The sequence below is a fragment of the Carassius auratus genome, chromosome 10 (genome assembly GCF_003368295.1).
Source record: "Carassius auratus strain Wakin chromosome 10, ASM336829v1, whole genome shotgun sequence".
NCBI lineage: Eukaryota > Metazoa > Chordata > Actinopteri > Cypriniformes > Cyprinidae > Carassius > Carassius auratus.
In genome coordinates this window covers 19,144,206-19,159,057 of record NC_039252.1, presented here as the reverse complement: position 1 = coordinate 19,159,057, position 14,852 = coordinate 19,144,206, and the positions used below count along the sequence as shown (strand labels likewise).

The following is a 14,852-nucleotide window of genomic DNA, read 5'->3' as shown; positions in this document are numbered from 1 at the left end:
TTGAAAATATCCTCTAAAAGCCGCCTTTCCACTTTCTCCGGCGAACGACAAGCGACAGACCGGAAGTCATTCATTTCCAACGGAAGGTAATGCGGGAGTGGCGTGGAGCCTCGGATACGTTCAAATATTTGAATTTCTGCGACTAGACCGTATGTGAATGCCCGACCGGATGTGATGTATTCTAATCAAAACTATGGGTGCGAGGTCAGAATTACCAATATTTTGTTAACATTAACATTATCCTTTAAACACTATTTCTGTAAAATGGTGGTTTATAATCCTTATGGCAGAAATAATCATTTAATAATTATTTAACCATTATGTTGATTAGCCCCATAAAACCTACTGTTTTTATTTTGGGGGTCACCTGATTTCAATTGTGTCCGAATGTCGTGTAGTAGGCTTAACAATTAAAATGCGCATGGGGCATGAGGAATTGTCCTCATCAGATGAGGTCGTCGTCAGGTGAAAGGTCATCATGTTGGTCATTTTATTTACAGTTAAATTATAATTAATAAATTGTACTAATATTATGATTGGGTGTGGGCAGGCATTCACAAAAGTGTATGTTATTTAAAAAAAAATTCGAGGAAATTTTGCTTTGACAAAAGGGCACTTAAGGGGCAAAGGAGTAGGTGCTCAAGTGAACCGGTTCTTTCGGACAATTCGATCAAATAAACCAGTTGGAAAAAAAATGGTTCACCGGTTCTTTTGTGCTTGATGTAATGTCATTGGCGATGATTGCCCTTCATTCAAGCCTTTGGTTTACCCGCGCTTATAACATTAGCACAGAATCAGTTCAGAATCAATCACCAAAATAATCAGTTCGGTTCAGACGCGCTGTGTGTTGGTCTGCTTCACGCTGAATAACGCATGCGCAGTTATCATCAGCTCCTCGGTTCTCGAATTTGACGCGTCTGACAGAAACGGTTCTCGGTTCAGTATACGAATAAATGTCGAAATAATAATTATTTATTATTGTTTTGTGTAGTTTGAAGAGAAACTTTTTTTAATTTTTATCCCGGATATATATATTTTTTAATCAGGAAGAGGATGGGGGGTCAAAGCGTTTTTTTGCAGGGTCTTGAGACCCCCCAAGATCCCCCCTGGCGCCGCCGGTGGGTGGAGAGGTGTGAATGAACAGTGCTCTCTTCCTCCCTCAGTACCCATGGCTGAAGAGCCCTTGATCAAGGCACTGACCCCCCAGTTGCTCTACGGGCGTTGGATCTATAGCTGGCCACTAGCCACAGCACAGAATTCCTGATTAGAAATGCCATTAAATAGCGCCCAGGATGTAGCTATACCGCTAGTTGTGTGAGCCCGTGACTCTCATAGGGGATCCACATTCACATTATTATAACATAACACTAGTGTTGCGGCACCCTCTGATGCTTCGCTGCTGTGTTCAATGATTTTGGTTTCACAAACCCGTTTTTTGTCTGCTGCTATAGATCCAACGCCTGTTGCGGCAGGGCGGGGACACAGATAATCAGACTGATTTACTTTCACAGAGGATCTGAAACTTGGCCGGTTTGGATGATAAGGCCAGACCACTGGCTTTCTGGGGAGACAAACCTCGAAGGCCCCTTCCCTCTTCCATAAATCGCATTATTGCTTCATCGTTGTAACAGTCGTGCTGAACAGAGATTTTGGATCGATGGTGCCATACTTTCTCTTTCTCAGAGTCCGGACAAATGTCTGCTGAGGACAGCTTCCAAAAATCTTCCAAAGGGAAGAGAGCAAGAATGCTGAGACAGCAGGTAGCTGTGGTTTATATACAGGGAGGCGGGACTCTCTGATCGCTGCAGTGATTGGTCTGCCGTGGTTGGCAGACGTGGTGTCATTAGTGTTTCAATCAGTCATGCCTGGGGTGTTCCCATAGTAAGATACCAGACAAATGTTAGAAAGAGAACCTTTAAAATCAGCATGACAGGACCGGAAGTGTTAAAAAAATAACAATAATTTCTGGTGTCATGCCAAAAATTGATTTTCTGCCGAAAACTGATTGCCCTCTGTAATCACTCTTTGGCAAGTGTAAAACTGCATTTTATGGGTTTTATTGGCCATTTAAAGGTATTTCAACAAGTTAAAAGGACTGCTCGAGCTAAATGACTTGATTGCATTCATGAATGTTTTATTTGACAGATTATTGCTCATGCAGTTATTTTTACCTGTTGAAATAAATGGCCAACCAAACCCATAAAATGCAGTTTTACACTTGCCAAAAAGTGATTACAGTGGGCAGTTTTCATGATTTTTTTTAGCATGACACCTGGAACAAAAAATGAACAAATACAGCAAAAGAGCACTGAAATATCAACACAATAAGAATATTTATTGGTATTTTCAACAGTAATTGATACACTTTTGTCATACACGCCACACATATAGAACAACCAGCTCTAGAGTGATTCCTTCAACTAAAATATTAGAAATCACTGAGGATATCACAAGTAAGGTCCAACGATTTTTTTTTCCACACAAACCAAAAGTTTATCAGCACTTTTTAAAAATAAATTATTTTGAATAAAATCACAACATTTTAAATAAAATCTCCATATTTTGGGAACAGTAGCTTAAAGCCTCAGATTAATTTAGAAAAATTAAAATGAACATTTTAATGTTCTGAGGGGACTTTGGAAATTGCACAGTTCCTCTTTGAGGTAAAAGCAAATCTGACGTGTTATTGATAAAATTAGGAAAATAAATAATTTAAATGTTTACTGTCTAACAAGAAAGTACCATGTTTTTTTTGGGACATAGCATGGTAAAATAATATCTTTTGACACAGAAATCATTGCCATCTGATATCCAGCTGAACTATAGTACAAGTACTTTTTGTATATTTAGATAATCTCACTCCCTTTTGAGCTTGTTTTATGCATGCTGTACACCTGAAATGACAGCTATTGTAAAACTACTGCAGTAGAGTGATTGCAGATATATAGCCCTATGCATGCGCTAAATGAATGAGATTTACACACAAAGAAAAACTACAAAGATGACTTGCAACAAGATCAACATTTACTTTTCTCCATACTAGTATATACACCAACACACACACACACACTCACATACTGATGTAACTCCACAGTATATTGTCTTAATGTCAGCACAAAGATAGTTTAACACAAAAGTTGAGGCAGAGCGATCATCCGTACATGGGTAACGATAGTGTGCAAAATCAGCATGGCACATTAAGATGCTCCCCACACACACACACACACACACAGTCATTCAACTATATACAAGAGATAGGGTTTCGAAATATTGCACTTGCTGGCCCACTGCACCCCACATACTGAGGGATGCATAAATGAACAAAGAAGATTATACAGATAAAGGTATCTAAATAGAGATGCCATACAATTTCATGCAGGGATGATGCTAAACATAGCTTGTGGTGAGGAAACAAGTTTGGTTTCTTACTGATTTTCTTTATTCACATCAATGAACTATTAGCTATATATGGACCGGCGTATTCAGTCTGTGACCGCAAAACATTTTTAATTTTTTTTTGTACTACGCTCACAAAAACCACACACATCTACAGACCACACCATGTAGTTTAAGGGCTGTGTTTTCATTTTTTAACTTATACATCACATTGAAAGTTGGACAATCTCTAGGGACGAGAAACAAATAAAACCATCTTGAATTAGAAGATGAATTTCATGAAACCGATCAGCAACATGTCACGTTATATTTCAGGCCAAAATAATCAATATTTAAAATTGTATATACACTCAAAAAAAAAAAAAAAAAACTTCCATCCATGGCCAAAGTCTTTTAAGGTTTGTGGGATGAAATATTGATGAGTGACTAATTTCTCCTGAAAATAGCTGCCGACACATTTTTCTTGGCTATTGCTGTATCATTTTACAAGACAAGCTCCAGCGAGCCTCGACCGGACTCAGCACAAACTCTGACTCTGCAACAGTGAAGCGGTTTCTTTCTAACATCTACAGTCTCTGAATCCTCTCTGGCCATGAGCATCAAACAAGATAAGAGCAGGGACAGCAAATCACATCCTCCACAAGGTAGCTTTTTAGCCAGCAGAGAAAAACAACCGACGACAGCGATAAACAGAAAAGAGAAATGGAGAAAAAAGGGCTCGGGGAAAAATACAAGATCCACTTCACCTAGAAGAACTTTTCGTTATCAGACACACGCAGCTCATGAAGCACATTTACTTTTTTTTTTAACTTTAAAGTCTGTTTGCTTTTAATAAATAGATAAATATTTCACTTAGTCAGCATTAATTCATTTACGGCGATCGAAATAATTGTATAGAAACATTAAATGCACATTTTCCTCCCTGTATTCAACAACTACTTAAATCCACAATATTATATTAATCTGACTGAGGTATATACAAAACTATATACACTAGATAGGTCATGTATTCATAAAGATGACATAATCTTTAATAATCTACGGTACACATATACACAGACTAGAGATATGCAGCTCATTTCACTGATGGGAAATTTCATTTTGATTAATATGGCATGAATTCCTGACCTACAAAACGAGTGTGTTTATGTGTATTAATGCAATTTTGTTGCATTGCCATTAAGATCCTTTTCCTTGAGCACCTGATCCTTCACTAAGCCCCACCCTAAAACAAAATCTGGCCAATCCTACATCAGCACTGCTGCTGGACAGTCCTGTGTGATGATGTAATTATATTTAAATTTTTGAAAATTTAAAATGTGTCAATTTAGAATCATCCAAAACTATTTGAAAAAAAAAAAATCACAGTTTACTCTAATTCATAACTACGTTTTTATTAGATTTTTTATTTATTCGCAACTATGTAAGTGGAGTTTAGTAAAAGGTCAGTTTGATTGAGCTCCTAATCATAAAAAAACTAATTTTATTTGTTTATTGCATGCAATGTGGATGAAGTCTTGATGAACTCAATAACAGTGCTGTAAAGACCGTTAGGACTTTGATTGACAGTAAAGAACGTGTCGGTATGAATTAGGCACCGTATAAACAGATGTGACTCTAGTGCAAAGGTGCTGGAACAAAACAGGCAAAAGTAGCCATCGTACACAACTCATTCTTGCGTTCTGGGTTCGTTTGGTCTGTTCACATGCACCAAGACAGATGTCTTTAGCCGCTGCATCTTATCATTTTAAAAAGTGTCTCAAGAACCCTGCATTGGGACTTTAGGTTTTGTAATACAAGAACTTGTCCTGTTTGAACGCCTCCTTGTGGTGCAACAGAGTTGCAGGCCAAATATGCCAAAAACTGATGACCAAAGAAATGCAACATAGGTTTATCCATACCACTTTTTAAAAACACTGAAAAACTGCTTGCCATTGATCAAGACTGCATCCATACGACAGCTTGTTTCCACTGGGTGTAAAGAGTCACATGACTCCTGACATGCACTGATCAGATTCAAGTTGTTCCAGCACCTGTATTCTATGACATTAAAGGATATATGCATCTATCTAAAGGTGTTACACACACACACTTGTGCTACTATGTAAACTGAGCACTAACAGGCACAGTTGGGCTGCTGTAGTGGAGGAGGGTTATCCGTTAACCGGGCCGTTCCCTGGGTTCCTGTGGTCACGGCGGGGTCAGTCTCTAAACTCTCCGACATCTTGTCACAGATTATATCCACCAGACGCTCAAAGGTCTGCTTCACGTTGATGTTGTCCTTGGCACTCGTTTCAAAAAATTCAAAACCTGGAAGACAGAAACGACACCAAAGCACAGTTTAAATGTCAGAAAACCGAGTGAGAAAGTTATATTCTACATATATCTCACTTCATCAAGACTGGTATTGATATTGGTGAAGGGCAATCCCAGATGCATTTCAAAAAATAGAAAAGAAAAGAAAACATTCAAAATGGCAGAAAAACAACCCAGATTTTCATGAAGTATTATATCTATTAAATATATGCATATACTTGTTAAACATAAATAGTTAATATAACTAATATAAATTAAATACTGATGTAACAAGAAATAATATAATATCATAATATAATAAATACTATATAATAATACTATATATACACTATATACTATAATAATATAGTATAAATACCAATCCCAGAACATAATTCTGCAAGCTTAGTGAAAACAAATCCATCATGTCAGAAAAACAAGACAAAATGATATTAAGTAATAAGTAATTAAACATGTATTACTATTAACAATAATAATTATATATTGTATTTTGTCCTTATTAAAGAATGGCATTGTTATTTTAGTAACACGTGGCCATCATATGATGGTGGTTTGCTGCATCTCACATAAAGCACATGTCACACAACGTTAGGGTTAGGATATGTATACAGTAGTTATGTTGAGCATCTTAATTCAGTGACATTTCAGTGACATGCTCTTTTACAAATCATGACAATCCCTAATGAAATGTAATTGATTTGATGGTCTGAAAATGGCAAGGGTATGTCCTCTTTCACACCAAACATGCAGTAAGTCTGTCTATTTTCACCGTTCGGTGTTAGTCTGAGCTGTTCACACATTCTTGTGTCATCCAATTATATGAGTTTAATTATCGCCCGAGTTCAAAGCTGTGATTCCCTGCATATGTTCTAATTTATGCACAGTAAAGATTTGCAAACATGAGATGTCTAAGGTATATATTCCATCACAGTGCTCATATAAGAGCAGACATGCTGCTTCTGTTCAGCTTGGATGGATAAAAAAGGAAAATACAAAGATACATTTGACAAATAATATGCAATCAACAATAGAGCACAACTTAAAAAAAAAACGGAGAACACACTTCCCATCCTTTGTTGATGATGTCAAAGGTTATGCATCCAATTAAAATCTGTATTTTGATGCAAATGTATCTGTAGCCATCTTGTAGGTTGCATGCCACGCTTTCATCTTCAAAAAACATGAATAAATCTATTTAAACTAAAAAAAAAAACATGACAGACTGTTCAGTCTCTATTTAATGTCCGATGCAAAATCTGGGTCTTGAAGCAGAACTAGTTCAAATGAAATCATGCTGCCCACCTGACTGGCTCCACAGGTCCAGACGTTTCTAATTGGTCTCTGGAGGAATCAAACTCAGTTTTTGGGATGAGGTTGGGACGAGTGAACTTACCCAGCTGCTCTGCCAGCAGTCTGCCACTATCTGAAGACACGACCCTCTCCTCTTCCATGTCACACTTATTTCCCGCCAGGATGACCTGCGCGTTGTCCCACGAGTATGTCTTTATCTGGGTTGACCTAGTTAAAAACAAGCAAGGATGTTAGGATTAACTCTCACAATGCAATTATGGCCAACATACAGGTATGCAAATGAGTGAGCACCACGACAAGAACATGCTGCATCGATTCGTGCATGTCCTATTTCCACTCTTCTTGATGTACTGCCATATACTGTATGCACATGGAGGACCAAACCTGCAGAAATGAATAAATATATAATTGAAAAATAATAAAACAAATATAATAATTATTTTTTTTTTACTTTATGTATATTTTTTAACTTTTATATTTATATGATTTTTATTTATTTTATTATTATTTTAATAATGATTAAATGTAATAAGTTTTAGCCTCCATACATACATGGCTTCACCTTTTTTTATCTGAAAACACATCGCCCAATTATTTGATACATTTTTTCGTTATTTTTTATTCTTTCTTTTATTTTTTCATATTTGATTATTTGTATATTTATTATGATTTATTTTTAATTTCTAAATCTTCCCATCTGCAAACACATCATTCAATTATTTTTATTCTTTAACTCAATTTGTTATTCTTTCATTTATTTTTGTACATTTTCATATTTGTTTATTTTAATATTTATTTATTTAAAATTTATACAGGCTTAGGTCTCCATCCTCTTGTCTACAAACAAATCGCCTATTTTTAAAATCTATTTATATTTATTTTTATAATTATTATCATTACATTTTTGTTTTTATTGACTCATTTTAAAATTTATTTTTAAAATGATTAAACATTTCTTTATTTCTTTCACTATGATATTTATTTGTATTTTTCTGCAGGTTTGAGCCTCCACATTTGCAGGGCTCCATCTTCCCGTCTGCAAGCACATCACCTGTTAGTGTTTACAAATGATGTTTTCTACACATCTCAGGTCTTAAAGGCTTGTATTGGTGTCATAGCAACAGCAGACAGCTGGTGCAGATTGAAGCCCACGACACATTACAGTGTTTGCTCATGTATGTCGTAGAGACCGTGGTAAGAGTTGTTTCTGTGTTTCCCCAGCGTTTTCACATACGTCTGGTTTAATTAGGTATCTGTTCACTGACCGCAGCTGCCGTCTCTTGAGTAACGTCAGACTCAGTTTCTTCTGTGAGCTCTATTCTGACGATAACAGAAATGGTCACTAGTGCTTCAACTCTTTAGCTTGCAGAACTACAGGCTACTCATCATTCAGGGAGTTATAGCTACTAGTAAACTAAACTAGTAAGCTAAATCAACCTTACATGCCAAATTACTATAAAAAGGCAGTGTAGTATCTTTTGTTACATTTACATTAAATACAGTTACATAATTAGATTAAATACAAACAAAAATAAATACAAATAAAATGCAAATATTAAAAAAATAAACACTTCTGAGAAAACTTATTTTTTATTTATATATTTATTTTAATATTTATCTATTTGAAGCTACTTGAGAGGACATTCTGCTCTTTATTATGGGGTTTGTCATAATTGACTTTAGCATTTCTTTATTTCTAGCTCTTTCTTAATTCTCAGCACTTCAGATAAGCATTAAAATAAATAGCAAATCCCAAAATGCATTTCAATTAGGCTTAGTGAAAAAAAAAGAAATGAAAATAGATGACAGGAAATTTTTGACAAAGACAAATATGTTAAGGTATTATTATTATATTGCATTCTATAGCATAAATAGCATTTATTTATTCAATGTATTAATATAAATATTTAACATAAATATTAATATAAATATTACTACAATTAAAATAATAGAAATAGTAAATAACATTATTTATTACTAATAATATATATATATTTTTATTTAATTTAGTATATTATCAAAACATATTTTTAGTAGATACATTTATTTATTTTTATTAATGTTTTTAATTATATAAAATAAATAGAAAGTGTAATATATTCTTATTAGAACATTGCATTGTTAGGGTTTCAAACCATATTTAGCTGAATGTCAAGCCTCATGAGGATATCCTTCTTGTTAAGTGTTTTTGCAGTCATTGGCTCATAACAGACTCTTATGGTGCCAGATCTATAATTTTTTTGTCTGCTTTGATTCTAAGGAAGAGATCAGCATCAACATGGAGCCAGAATTAAATTTCTACTTTAGGAAGATAACATCTGCTGATGAAGCAGTATAACTGCAAATTTACCTCCGAAGCTCTGTCCTTTCACTAAATTCAGGTCTCATTTCTGCTTAATAACGTCATAAAGCTCAGACGACGAGTCTTCTTGTGGTTTTAATGACTCAGCAGCTGATCCCCGGTCGTCTTTCTCCGCTATATTCCTGTTTCCGTTCCTCAGCCTCCTATCAGGATGTTCATTAGTCTGTCTTCTCACGCTAATTAAATCAACCTCTGCTCACTGACCCCAGCTGAACGCCCAGCAGAGCCGATCAATAGAGCCCTGAACCCAGCCCTACTGCTCTTTAATACTAAGAGAAATTTAAATGACTCTTATTAAATATTAACCAGACGGATTCCTGAGGACTCAGTGATGCCACTTTTCCTCTAAGGTCTCTTTAACTGCTTCACTTTTCCTCTAAGGTCTCTTTAACTGCTCACAGAAGAGCGTTTAGTCCACCTGAATTCAAAACTGAACCGATTGTGAATGAAATATTCAAAATAAGTCGGTTTGGTAACACTTAAAGCCTTTGTTTATAATGCATGATAAAGTATTTATAATGTACATTGTTTTTTTGTCATGAGCTTTAATTTTCTAAAGGTGCAACAATAAATAGATACGGTAAGTATTAAAATGTATTATAAATGTGGTTGTAATTATTAATGAGATCATACAATGCATTACAAGGTACATTAAAAGGCATAATTCATGCATTAAAACTACATTTACAATGCATTATATATAAAAGCTTTACTGTTTTCATAATATCTCATCAAAATAAATACTTTCTTTACCCCAAAACACGTCTATACTTAACAAAAACACACAAAAAAACTGTTAATCTACATAAAAAAATGAATAATTATGTATTAAAAATATTATAATATTAACTAATTATATCATGACCTACATTTCGTGGTCCAAACGAATCAAAATTAATAATGTCCTACTTTCAATTATTTCCCACTTAATTTTCTGTTTCACTCAGAAGCACAACATTTTATAAGTTAAAGCCGATGTGAATTACTAAGTAGAACAAAATATTAAACATTACATTACAGGACCAACATTTAGTTTTCTTTGGAAAAACATGCAAAAGAATTAATACACACACACACACACACCCACACGCACATGTTTGTTTTTGTGAAAAGTGGGTTCATCCCCTAGGTGTAATGGTTTTTATACTGTACAAACTGCATATTATATGGCCCTTCACCAACCCTAACCCTCACAGGAAACTTTGTGCATTTTTACTTTCTCAAATAAACTCATTCTGTATGATTTATAAGTGTTTTGAAAAATGGGGACATGGGTTATGTCCTCATAAGTCACCCTCTCCTTGTAATACCTGTGTCATACCCATGTCATTATACGGAGTTGTGTCCTGATATGACACAAAAACAAGAGCGCACACACACACACACACACACACACACACATACACACACATATAGTGGTCATTAAAAAATGGCATTGCAAATAATTTTTTTTATATTACAAAAAAAATATCCTTTGGGTATAACAGTTTTGTTGGTGACATCTTTAAAGTTCTGTGTAAAAACCTGCTGCTATTATATTTATCCCCAACAATGAGTCACTGAAGCTCGTGGTGATGTGTAATGAGATATTTCTCTGAACATTTTCTCTTTCCTTCAGGCTCTCAGACTCACAGCGCTTGTGTTAGTGGAACAATAACATTCACACACTTTCTCTTAAACACTGCAGTTTTTGTTCTGCTAACGTTACACACACACACTTCAAATGCTGCAGAAGCGGCCCTGCGTGATCACTGTATGGCCGTGAGGATTTGTCCAGGGGTCTCCTCCCACACGGCTCTGGGTCACTCACCAGTCCTGCACCGCTCCAAACGAATCCTCGTTAGTGATGTCATACATGAGGATGAAGCCCATGGCTCCACGATAGTACGCCGTGGTGATGGTGCGGTATCTCTCCTGCCCGGCAGTATCCTGGAAAATACACACAAAACAGCTTTCTTAGTTTGGACATGCATTCAAAAACTCTTTTTTTTTTTTTTTTTTTTTTTTTTCATAGAAGCCTATTTCTGCAATAGAATAGTTTTTTTTTTTTTGAGATATAAACAGATTTGTGTGATATAAACTTGCAATTGCAAGGGAAAAGTAGGAATTCTGTTTATATTTACTTTTATATTTATATTTCATAAAAACAAATATTATTTAATAAATGTATATCTTATATAAATATATATAAATTATTTATTATTATTATTATTATTTCTAAATAAATAATATACATTTAATATTAGATTTTAACAATTGTATTAATTTAAAAAAATATTTATCATTTATATATTTTCTATTTGGAATTTTGGAGAGAAAAAGTCAGAATTGTGAGATAAAAAGTCACAAATACCTTTTTCATTTTTTATTATGTGGCATAAATGGGCTTTTACACTTTTCATCATAGTTTACACCAAAATACAATATTTCAGTTAACATTACAACTTACTATTGTCCTCTTGTCATCTCTGGATTTAAAATATGAATCAATCTTCTTTATTACTTTACTATGATTTCATAGTAGTAACTATAATATTTTGCTAGAATTTACACTGTAAACCAAAAAAGTTTGAGTTACTGGAGTATGTTTACAAGCACATAGTATTTCACTTTCTATTTTAAAACGTCACATTTAATTCGATGTGTTACTTTGCCAAATTCACTAGCAATATCTAGGTGGAAGTGGTTTCAAAGCAAACTCGACAGCGATTACAGTGAAGTTAATTATTGTATAAAGAACCTCAAAGCAGATTTGACGTTTGATTGAAGATACATGCATTTCTTATCATTTAAATATTAATTTAACATTTCAGCAGGCGTGATAAAGGTGAGTCATTTAACATTTAACTTCTTCCAGATTGTTCCCAAATTTAGCAGGGCCCAGGAGGAAGAGCGGAGACCTGCCAGGGGTTACCATGGCGATCGAGCAGTTCGGCAGGAAGCTTCAGTAGCGTGCGCTCGGTGGGAGGATGCAACGGAGCCAAGTGTGGACCTTAAAGGCTCGTATTTATGCTTTTGTAGCATGTCATTTCTCCCAGCTGCCCAGTTATAATGTTAGTCAAGGATTCTTGCATTACAAACAGCAGAATTGTTGTATTTTTATGATGGTTGTTCTTCAAGTTGCTGAATACTAAATGGCTATTGATAAGTAAAAGTGGGCGATTATATGTTAATAAGATCATAATGAGCTCAGTTTCAACCCTTTAACATAAAATTATAGCAAAATGAGTATAACAGAACAGAAAAAAATCATGATAACACAAATTAATGTTGTGATATAAAAATGTCATATATTATTTTAATAACTGCTTTATACAAAATTGCACAAAAACACAAACATTAAATTACAAATATTTGAATTAAGTAAACAGAAATTAAACCATGGTAAATAGTAGTAATAATAATTATTATTGCAGGATACTAAATTGTTATTTTGGTATAATTGAGATACTATTATATTTTTTATTAACTGTATTTTTATATTTTTATTTAGTTAAACATTTACTACATTGTTATATTATTTTTTTATTGTATGATGTTTTTTTTTAAATGAAATGAAAGAGAGAGTTTTTCTGGGAAACTAGCTGAAATAAATGAAGTTTTTTTGTCATTTAAATTAGTTTTCATTATGTCTAGTTTTTATTAATTTTATTTACATTTTATTTTTATTTAAAGTTAAATTCAATTAAAAAGAGAAATGTTTCATTGGAAACCAACTGAAATAAATTTCAGTTTTTTCTTTGATTAAAGTGCACTTTATTAAATAAAGTAATTATTTTAATAATTAAGATTTATTTGTCTATAATAACCCCTTAAGTTATCACGCATAACAAAGGCTGTTTAAAATAGAAAAACAAAAGAATAATAATTTTGTTTCTAGAGGTGGAATACGTTAGTACATTCTGAGACCATCTTTACAATAATATACACTAATCAATCAAAAAGATGGAGATGTACATGTCCATAAATTAAGTAAATTAAGAGTTCATAAGGACTGTAAATAGTCTTCCATGGGCCACTAACACTGACCTCAAGTGTGCAGCGGACCGTAACAAAGCCAAAACCCGAATCCTGCTCGCCCAGCAATGTGTGTGGTCGTGTGTGCCACACACAGATCCAGTGAGTCATCACACACCTTACTCACTCAAACACACACACAGAGACCGATAAGCAAACACATTCATACACACACAGCCACAAAATGAAGCATCAGGCTCCATTAGGAGGCTTTATGATGATCTACTACCGCAAGCAACTATAAAATGGGCTCTGAGTGTCTCTTTATGGCTCTGTGAAAGGCTTCTGTTTGGACACACACACACACACACACACTTGAGTGGACGGCTCTAATTACCGCAAACAGAGCTGCTGATAAGAGCAAACGAAATGCGGTCGCCCCCTGAGCAGGTGCTGGTCAGATTCGTCCATGAGCTCTCCAGAGAGAGAAACATGCTCAGATTCACTGTCATAACATACACATAACTCCTACAGTCTTTAAATTATGCCTGTCAATCAATTAAACAAACAAATGAATCATTAATTAATTAAATGTATAATTTGCATTATTCTGACAGACCAGTAAATCAAAAAAATATATCGTACAACAGAAAAAAGAAGCTAATAAATAGTAATCAAATAATAAATGTAATGAAGTATAAAATCCTGCAATTAAATCAGCATTTTAAAATTAGTCCTACATAATTCTTAAAAAAATAAAATAACTGAATACAAATAAAAAGTTATAGGGCTATTATAAATGGTTAAATAATTATTAAATAATAAAAAATGTAAAATAAATAATAAATGAAAAAATAATTTAATAATTTAAATAATTAAATAATATTAAATTAACAGCCCTATTCTTAATATTTTTTATTCTATATAAAATCATGAGAAAATGCAGCTTTAGCAGCCAAATACACATAAAATAAATAAAAACTTTTAATTTAAACAAACATGTTAAATGTTAAACATGTTAAACTTTTAATTTAAACAAACATGTTAAATAAGAAAACACAGCATCAGAATTTTTTTTTAAAATTAAACAATAACATACATATACATATATATATATATATATATATATATATATATATATATATATATATATATATATATATATATATATATATATATATATAAATAAAATCTAAAATAAAAAGATATGTATTACTATTACAATCAAATAAAAAAATTTAAGCAACAGGCCCACTTTTAAAATGAAATTTAAAAAAATAAATGAATAAATGAACAACTATAAAATAAAATAAAAATCAAGCATGAGTAAATATACCTTTAGAAGTTCATAAATAAAGTATATTTTAAAATATATATAAAAAGACAAACATATGTATTAATGCTTTAAATAATTAAATCATTGTAAATGACAACCTTACATTCAATATTTTCCATAAAGTAAGGGAGCACTAAAAGATGTGTGAAGCAGGTGGATGATTCATGTGAGTCT

At 33.4% G+C, this 14,852-nt stretch overlaps 1 protein-coding gene across 2 annotated transcripts in view; it reads right to left on the bottom strand.

Annotated features, from left to right (window-relative positions):
- Positions 1 to 2,312: 2,312 nt before the first annotated feature.
- Positions 2,313 to 14,852, bottom strand: part of LOC113110190 (ras-related protein Rab-3C-like) — a 74,114-nt gene continuing 61,574 nt past the window's right edge. For both annotated transcript variants that reach the window (XM_026274234.1, XM_026274235.1), the window contains exons 3-5: positions 11,196 to 11,314; positions 7,106 to 7,230; positions 2,313 to 5,706 (exon numbers count right to left, since the gene is read on the bottom strand). In XM_026274234.1, the coding sequence (XP_026130019.1) occupies positions 5,513 to 5,706; positions 7,106 to 7,230; positions 11,196 to 11,314 (438 nt within the window). In that variant the 3' untranslated portion in view covers positions 2,313 to 5,512. The remainder of the gene's footprint in view (positions 5,707 to 7,105; positions 7,231 to 11,195; positions 11,315 to 14,852) is intronic.